Below are 8,209 nucleotides of genomic sequence, written 5' to 3' on the forward strand. Positions count from 1 at the left end.
ACTCAAATTGAGAAACTTCAATGAGCAAATACTTGGGGAGACTGAGGCGTGTCGCCTATGCACAAACCTTTTTTACCTAGTATTGCATACTTCAGTTGATTGAAACTGATATCATCTCGCCTACCATCATAACATTTACACAGTCAACATGTGCTTCCCGCGCCCATTTTGTGCATTGATTTCTGTATGGCACTGTTCGTTCGAGCGACTTGCCTTGCTCTTGGCCAGTGTGCGCGAACGGTGCGACAATATATCAGTGGCAGAGTGCGCGCTGCCGCCAGCCATGAGTCAGAGCGAGCGCACAATACATGAAGAAGGGGTGGGTTTTTCCAGCTGCTCGAAGTAATTTATAATGGTGCGCAGTAATTAACAAACTTGTTTTCGTTTTATTTCAGGAAGAAAAACAAAACTTCTTTGTTGGCTAAAAATACAGTTCTTTAACATTTTAAAGACTTACAGCACTGTCCAGAGATATTCATATCGATATATCGCTTCCGATAGTTCCACTCGCGTTATTTCGCTAGTTCCCAGTTGATCATCCCTAGGACTCTAGACAATATTTCTGTGGCGCGACGCAATTTTTGTAGCCGTTCTCAAAGGTAGTGCTGTTCCAAAATGAGCACTAAACCGGACTTAAACCATTCGGATCTGAGCATAGAACTGCTGGCTCCAGGTTGGTAATTTCTGCCTTACCTGCAAATACTTTCTTATCTGATAATCGCCTTTTTGCTCATAGAAACAATACTAAAAACTGACGACGATGTAGCATCGGGGCCCATATTGACACAGCAACAGCAGAAAAAAGTGGCGGAGGATCCAGCCGGCTCCTCTAAGCCGGACGAGCTCATTTCGCTAGAGACGCTCCGCGAATCGCCAGTGCAATGGCCCGAGAGATGTAAGTAGTTACAGTGTATTTCGTTTTCGCCCTTTTCTAACGTGTGTTCGCGCCTTGCCCCTAGTCCCTGGCATGGATGAATTCCTCACAATGTGCGATACACCTATGTACTTACCCAGCGTTGAGCCCATTTCCACCTTAACCGCCGAGGACATGGCAAAAATAAACCGTGAGTATCACACAAAATAATAATAATTCAGAGATTAAATAGAAAGGAAAACCCCATATGTATAGGTCTGTCAAAGATGGCGCCCGATGAATTGATCGCGAAGATCAAGAGCATGCATGATGAAATCTATCAACTGGGCCTTTTAGAGGCCAAGGAGATGTCCCGAGGCAAGCTGTTGGAAATCTTCGATCGCGATCGTAATCCCAAGCGTCACACCTGACCCAAATTACGCCATTTAAGAGGCGTATGGGATGGGACCACCCTCAGACCTTTTTCTGGTGCCCATCCGAAGAATCCTTAGCTCTTAGTATATCTTTTTTTGTTAATACATACCTACCCTATACAACGCGTGTTTGAACCTTTGTAGATTGCACGCCTACCGACCAGCAAAATAATATTATTTCTATTGTTAATTTATGGCGATAATGGTTGCAACATTATACAGTGCCGGCAAAAAATATTACTACATTGCACGCGCCGACCACCGAAAGAAAACTATTTATAAGAAAAATTGATTGCAACCGTAACGTTTATGTTTATTAAAGCATTGATTACATGGACAACTACCAGAGTGTGTGTGTGGGCTTTCCGAAGGAACTTCTAATCCTTCAGAATCGAAAGGAAGTGTGGCTTTGATAGAGTGGGAGAAGGCACAGATCTGATAAATTCCACTATGCATATCCTGCGTATATATAGACTAAATATACATATATTAACGCAACAATCCAACCACTACGTGATGTGTGTGAATAATCCTTTGATCCTTTCTTCTATTGGCTAAAAATACTATATGTGGAAGCCCCTACCCGCTCCCTACTCCTGCCACTGCATCCCAAAACGCTGCTCGAATGTGATTCGATTATAGACTCCGGCATCGGCCAGCTGCATGGGATCCGTGTAGTAGGCAAACCGCCTGATATCCATCATGGCCACATCGAACATCTGCTTCCAGCTGGTCAGATCCGTCACACTCATGTGTATGGGAAGCTGCGGATCGGGTATATCGATGGCTGCCTGCAAACGGTCAAAAGCCTCGGCAATGGGCCCCACCGACAGATTCACCCAGTACTCGCCCGGAAAGCGTTTATTCTCACAGAACGGCGCCCCCTTACGCATGATGAAAACCAGCATTAGTATCTCGTAGCGCTCGGAGTTCTCGTAGAATCGCTTGGTGCGCGTTTTTTCCACAAAGTCGATTAGTAGGATCAGCGGTGTATAGTTCTGTAGATGCATCAACAGCTCCCGGTCCGTCCACAAGTATCGTCCGCCCTTGACACTCAGCAGGCTCATATTTCCGGAAAGTTGATGATGTGGCTGCTGTTGCTGTTGCGGATGATGGTGCTGCTGCTGTTGATGCTGCTGCTGCTGCTGCTGTTGCTGATGATGATGTTGCTGCTGCTGCTGATGTTGATGTTGATGCGGCTGATGATGAATGCCACCAGTGGAGGAGGTGACCACTGTGGTGGGTGCTACTACACCTGCGTTTCCTGTATTCGATGCGCTTGGGCTGGGCATAGCGACGACAATGCCGATGCTGCTGCCAGTCTGTCTCAGGCAGCCGACCTCCTCGACCATGTGCGATGACGACAAATGCAATTAAGCCAAGTACTGCTGCTGTTGCCAATGCTAATGTGGGTCCACTGCTGTTGCTGTGCTCTCTCGTCGCCCCTCTTTCGAACCAGGCCAAGGTCAGAGCGAGTGGGGCAGTGGGGGAGAGAGAGATGGAGTGCCACGTACCACCCGTGCGTCGCGTTAGTTACTTGTTGCAATCAAAACCACCCACTGCTGCCTGCCACTTTCAATTAATGCCGCACACGGAAACTTTCAACCTTGCTTAAAAGCCTGGAGGAGTGCAGGATGGTTGAACGAATAGTCAACGAAGCAGTAAGAGGTCTTCACGTTTCGGCCTCTGTTGCCACCCCAACATCTATTCTATTACACTGACAATTACCACCAGCAATTCTGCACTAGTGCCCCTGTGTGTCCCTGACGATTGTTCCAACGCAAATGCGTCTCTGCTGCACAGCCATGGACTCGTCGTACTCGGAACCGACTCAGATTCGGTCTCTTTCTCGGTCTTCCTTATTCGTTCGCTCGCTCTGCCTTGGTCTGACAGCCCAATTTGCGGCCTCATTCTGTTCGGAGACTGAGACCCGAATGCATTTTACTGGTTTGTTGGTGAGTGGGGGCCTGCCAACTTGTATGAAGACGGTTTTAAATTAAAAAAAAATACATATGTTAACCTTTTTGTATCTGTTTATTTATAAGCTTACAATGTTTAAGGGCGAAGCCCTTTATTTCTATAGAGATACGATTCTCTATAGAATCACAATCCTGTCTTGCACACTGCAGGGATTTGCATTTTACTGTTAGTTAGGAGGCCTGCCAACTTATCTTTTGTTTAAAAAACTGATTGCAATGTGAAGGTAATTTTTATTTGACCATGTTTTTATATTTTTGTGATGTTGGGTTCGAAGGACTCGAAATGAAGATATTTAAGTAGTGAAACTTTGTTTGAGTGTTAAGAATTAAAACTTATGTGTATAAATCGTTCGCAGGCTTTGAAAATGTTATAAAATCTTATTTTCTTTGATCCCTTAAAGTACAGAAAATAAATAGTATCTAAAATTTGAGTACATGTACTATAAATTTGAAATATAATTGCTTTAATTAATAAATTATGCCAATATATTACCTTATTCAATTAAAATTGAAAAAAGAAAATAGTGAAGAATAACTGGAACCTAAACCTGAGAAACAGCTGGATAAAAAACTTATAAATTCCTATGAGCATGAAATATTTTATATATTTATATATATATATTTATATATTTTATACCTTAAAAATTGCATGAATCACAAGTAGAACGACACTGGCCGAAAATATATATTATATTATGTGAAAATATATATTAACTTTTCAAACGAAAGAAAAATGTATGAATTACTTTGTCTTTAAAATTTACTCATACTTAAGCATCTTACATTTGTTTCATTTAAAAGCGATTTCTTAAGATCTAAAGTGATTTACATCAGAATGTTAGCTAGTAAAAAAATCAAAGGTTCCCTCAGAGATCCCTTTTAATTGTATATAAATTGTATAAATTGTAGCCTTAACTAGATGCTTTCCAACTTTTTGTGTATTTTGCTGTATTGCTACACTTCGCTGCCATTGTAAAGATAAGGACCTCTGACCTTTAGGATATTGAGAAGCTTCAAAATAACTAAATGATAGACACCCATAAGCGTCACGTTGTTGTCCTCCGGCTTGACAATTTACTAAATGAGAAGTGAGTCCGAACTTCATAATGGCAGCGCCAGTTTCAAAATGGTTTTCCTTAACGAAATTTCACTTTTAAAGTAAAAAAAAATAATTATAGAAACAACAAATAAACTACAAGATATCAATGGGCGGGGAATTTAAGGGATCCTTTTATTTGGACTTGATTCTTGTGCCAAATTGAGGCTGGCCAGTCTCACATCGAACTCGGCCTTGTGCTCGTTCCTTAGAAAGCGACGCATGCCAATGAAAAGGTAGCGCATTTTGGGTGCAGCCAGAACATCCAGGAGCACAGTCATCAGAGACTCGAAGTTCTCGTCGGTTCCACTCCTGTATTCAATCAGTACTTTCCCGAAATCGCGAAACTGATCCTGACTGATGAGACTCCGCAGCTGGAAGGGGAGGATCAAAGCGAGAGTTAGCTGTAGGCATATTTTTGTGTACACCTGCAAGATTACCTCGCGCAGAAAGTCTGCCCGCGACTCGGGCGCCACTTTCACCTGCTGACTGCTGTTGCTTTTGGGCTCCGTTTTGATATTCTCCGCCAATTTGTACCGCTTTTTGGTAGTTTGTGTGGCCACCGTATCGGTGACGCCGGGGGAACTGCGCTCCCGTTTATGGATCGTCACCAGACTACTGCTGCCGCAACCGCCGCTCCCACTGTCAGCACTTCCACTGCAGTTGAAGTCTATGCTCTAATAGACATACACAAAACAAAGATTAACCTCTTCCTTATTCCGCATGGAAGGAGCAGGAGTAGGGCTTACCGAGACATTCGAGTCCAGGCGACTCATAAAATCCATGGCATTGGGTGCTGCTTTGCCCAAGGTCCGCCCCGCGGCGCTGGCATAGTCTGTAGGAGTCCACGAATTGATGGAGTTGGCCATCTCCACCTTTCTGCAGGGCAAGAAAAACGACCGTTATATGCGGTGGCATGGTGGTTTTTACCAGGGTCTACATCACTTACATGGCCGATTTGTTGGCCTTGCGGAATGTTGCATTGTTTCCTGGCTCTTGTTTGATTGTTGGAATGACAGGCAGGGTCCCAACCTCCTCCACCTTGCAGACGTTCATCAGTGGCTGCTCCTCCTCCCTCACATCCGGCTGCTTCATCTGCAGACGCATCAAGTGGGGTTTAGGCATGGCCAGTGGGAAACCTTAAGACTCACCGTCTCCTCGGCATGCTTGAAGAACTGCCGCAACTCGCGCACAATGGGACCGAATGGAGAGCTCTGCGGCCGCGCACCCAGATGGCCGCGTATCCATTTGGACAGCTGCTGGACCTGGGAGGCGTCCTGAAAGCGCGAGTCGCACAGCAGAATGGCACCGTAGTCGTTACGGTGCCGGATGACGCGACCAATGGCCTGATTGACGGCTCGCGTGGCATCCAAGTTGTACCATTCCTGCCCGCTGAGTAGCTGGTTCTCTTTAGTGCGATTCGTCTCCAGGTAGCGCCGTTTTAGTATCACCTTTGGGTCCTTTAGCGGGGGGAAAGGCAAGCCGGTGATGATGACGGCCCGTCCATTGCGATCGGCAAAGTCCAGGCCCTCGGACACCTTGCCCCGACACACGGCCATGAAAACAGCACCCTTGGAGTCGCGTATTGCCTGGTAGAACTCCTCCATGGTGCTGGTGAACTGATCCTTGCCGCGCGGCTCTACGAAGATGGGCTTTTTGCATGAGATGTCAGCCCACAAGCCGCTGGCCTGCCATGCGTCCACGCATTTGTTCAGCATCGGGTACGAGGGGAAGAACACTAGGAGTCCGTCCGGCACGATGCGCGCCACATTCAGGATGGTCTGGCCCAGGGAGCTGATATACTTGGGATTGTCCCTGGCAGATCAAAAGGATCAAATTAAGTTCAGGATTCCTTTAATGTACGCTTACCGATTCTTAAAATTGGATATCAACTGCTGTCGGTCCGGGCCTGTGCCGATGATTTTTACATAGACCTGCGACTGGTCGACAATGTGGGGATTCTCCAGGTGCTGGGCCACCGGTATGGCCAGCTCGGCGATCAGTGGCTTTAAGGGTGCCAGCGTGCCGCTGGTGAGGATGACGCTGCGCACCTGGGTGTTCAGCAGCTGCTCCATACCGAAGCCGGGATTGAAGCACCAGAAATTAACGATCTTTGCCGCCTTGCTGCTGGTTCCCGTCGTCGTAATATTACCCTTACCCAGCCAACCCTGCTGTTTGCCCTGAGTCGCTCCACTCTTGCCCTGCTGCTTATTGGACTCCTCCACCTGCACGTGCACCTTAAAACTGAGATGCACCTTGCTCATGATGTTCTCCTTGTTGGCAAACACGATGGTCAGCAGATCGCTGAGCATCGTGAAGGTCCCACCCTTGCGGATCGTCATGTGCTGCGAGGCGACCATCAGGTACTGCACCAGCTTGTCCAGCAGGGCCACAATGGTGGCGCAGTTGCCGTACGTAAACTAGAAAGGATAACAAAATTGAATGTAATGGGATATAATCCTGCGTTATGCGATCATGGACTTACGTTCGCTTTGCCGAGCAGCTCGTACATTAGGGAGGCGGGATAGGTGGTGCCATCCGTGGGATTATCGACCACCACAGCATCTATGGCCTTCTCTAGCTCGAGGAGCATTTCCTTGAGCAGCGTGAGATCATCCAGGGTAAAGTCCTTGGGCTCATCGCCGCCAGCCTCCTGCGATTCTCCACTGGTGAAGACCTTCATGATGTGTGTGACATCCTCGATGGCCATGGCCACATCGGAGGAGCGTATCTGCACCGAGGCGGACTCCTCGCATATCTTCTCGATGTTGTGTGCCTCGTCCAGGATTATGATTGTGTTGCCAAGCTCGATCTTATTGGCCTTGCGCGCCTTCGGGTCTAGCAGGTAGTTGTACGGCATAAACGTGATGTCCGCCTGGGCAACCAGTTCCTTGGAGGCATAGTAGGGGCACATCTTCAGCTTCTGGCCCACCCTCACTAGGTCCTCGATGTCCATGATGCTGGGCCCGCGAAAGTCCGGGTGGTCCTTCTTTGACTCGACGCGCAGCTGGAAGGTGCACGTCTTGGAGTGGACCCTCAACTTGCAGAGGTTCACCTTGTTGGAGTTGCCCTGCTCCTTCATAACCTCCGGGTGGATGCATAGCTGGTCCCGCGATCCCAGCACCACTGACCGCATGTTCGCGTATGCGGTCCGCTTCAGCTCGCGCATGGCTTGGTTCAACTGGGAGTGAGTGCGCGAGGCGTAGATTACCTTGGGAACGCCCCAGTTGTTCGCTTGGCCCACGGTCATGGCCAGCTCGCTGAGGTCTCCTCCGGGTCCGGATCCGGGTCCACCTTCCTTGCTGGTCGCCTTTAGCTTAATCATCTGCTGCTGGTGCTCCGACTGCCGCGTGCGTATCCAGGCCAGGGAAGCGCAGAGAAGACTCAGTGTCTTGCCGGTGCCCGTGGGCGACTCGAGGACGCCGTTTGTGCCGTCCCGCAAGCAGATGATCACCTTCTCCATATAATCGCGCTGCACATTGTACGGCTCGAAGGGAAAATGAACCGGTATGCCGGCAATCACACTCTCTGGCATTTGGTCTGGGGTCGCGGTCTGTTAGGTGATCCGTTTGATTATATGCCCTGAGGATTTTAGCGCGCCAAAGGCCAAAGCAACGAGAGCATGTATGGGCCTATGCAATTTTCGATAGACCACCAAACAGCTGTTTGCCAGACTCGGAATATGGAGGGTAAGAAAGCATGCGGAAACAACAAAGTTGAACGACTGTGATATGAAGGTGATATATACGATCGTTTAATTATTTTTAATGCATATTAATTCGTATTATTTTCATTTAGTTTAAAAATCGTTGAGAGAGGCAGCTCTGATAGATACTGGTGCTCTGGC

The 8,209-nt window shown here is 47.6% G+C and overlaps 3 protein-coding genes across 3 annotated transcripts; 1 reads left to right on the forward strand and 2 right to left on the reverse strand.

Moving 5' to 3' along the window:
* The first annotated feature begins 275 nt into the window (after window positions 1–275).
* lin-52 (DREAM core complex component lin-52) lies at window positions 276–1,410 on the forward strand. The gene is made up of 5 exons (XM_033383266.1): window positions 276–319; window positions 396–673; window positions 737–895; window positions 960–1,064; window positions 1,130–1,410. Exons 2-5 carry the CDS (start codon window positions 616–618, stop codon window positions 1,282–1,284), a joined length of 477 nt encoding a protein of 158 aa, XP_033239157.1. The 5' UTR covers window positions 276–319; window positions 396–615; the 3' UTR covers window positions 1,285–1,410.
* A 165-nt stretch (window positions 1,411–1,575) lies between these two features.
* On the reverse strand, window positions 1,576–3,258 carry LOC4814337 (alpha-protein kinase 1). Its single transcript, XM_001354416.4, has one exon. The coding sequence runs from the start codon at window positions 2,637–2,639 to the stop codon at window positions 1,878–1,880; it is 762 nt and encodes a 253-aa protein (XP_001354452.2). The 5' UTR covers window positions 2,640–3,258; the 3' UTR covers window positions 1,576–1,877.
* A 750-nt stretch (window positions 3,259–4,008) lies between these two features.
* On the reverse strand, window positions 4,009–8,207 carry Rtel1 (Regulator of telomere elongation helicase 1). Its single transcript, XM_001354417.4, has 7 exons — window positions 6,848–8,207; window positions 6,232–6,782; window positions 5,514–6,177; window positions 5,312–5,457; window positions 5,112–5,241; window positions 4,803–5,039; window positions 4,009–4,736 (listed from the first exon to the last, which is right to left on the reverse strand). The coding sequence occupies exons 1-7, from the start codon at window positions 7,895–7,897 to the stop codon at window positions 4,485–4,487; spliced, it is 3,030 nt and encodes a 1,009-aa protein (XP_001354453.3). The 5' UTR covers window positions 7,898–8,207; the 3' UTR covers window positions 4,009–4,484.
* Window positions 8,208–8,209: the final 2 nt, after the last annotated feature.

The sequence above is a fragment of the Drosophila pseudoobscura genome, chromosome X (assembly GCF_009870125.1).
Source record: "Drosophila pseudoobscura strain MV-25-SWS-2005 chromosome X, UCI_Dpse_MV25, whole genome shotgun sequence".
In the NCBI taxonomy this organism is placed as follows: Eukaryota; Metazoa; Arthropoda; class Insecta; order Diptera; family Drosophilidae; genus Drosophila; species Drosophila pseudoobscura.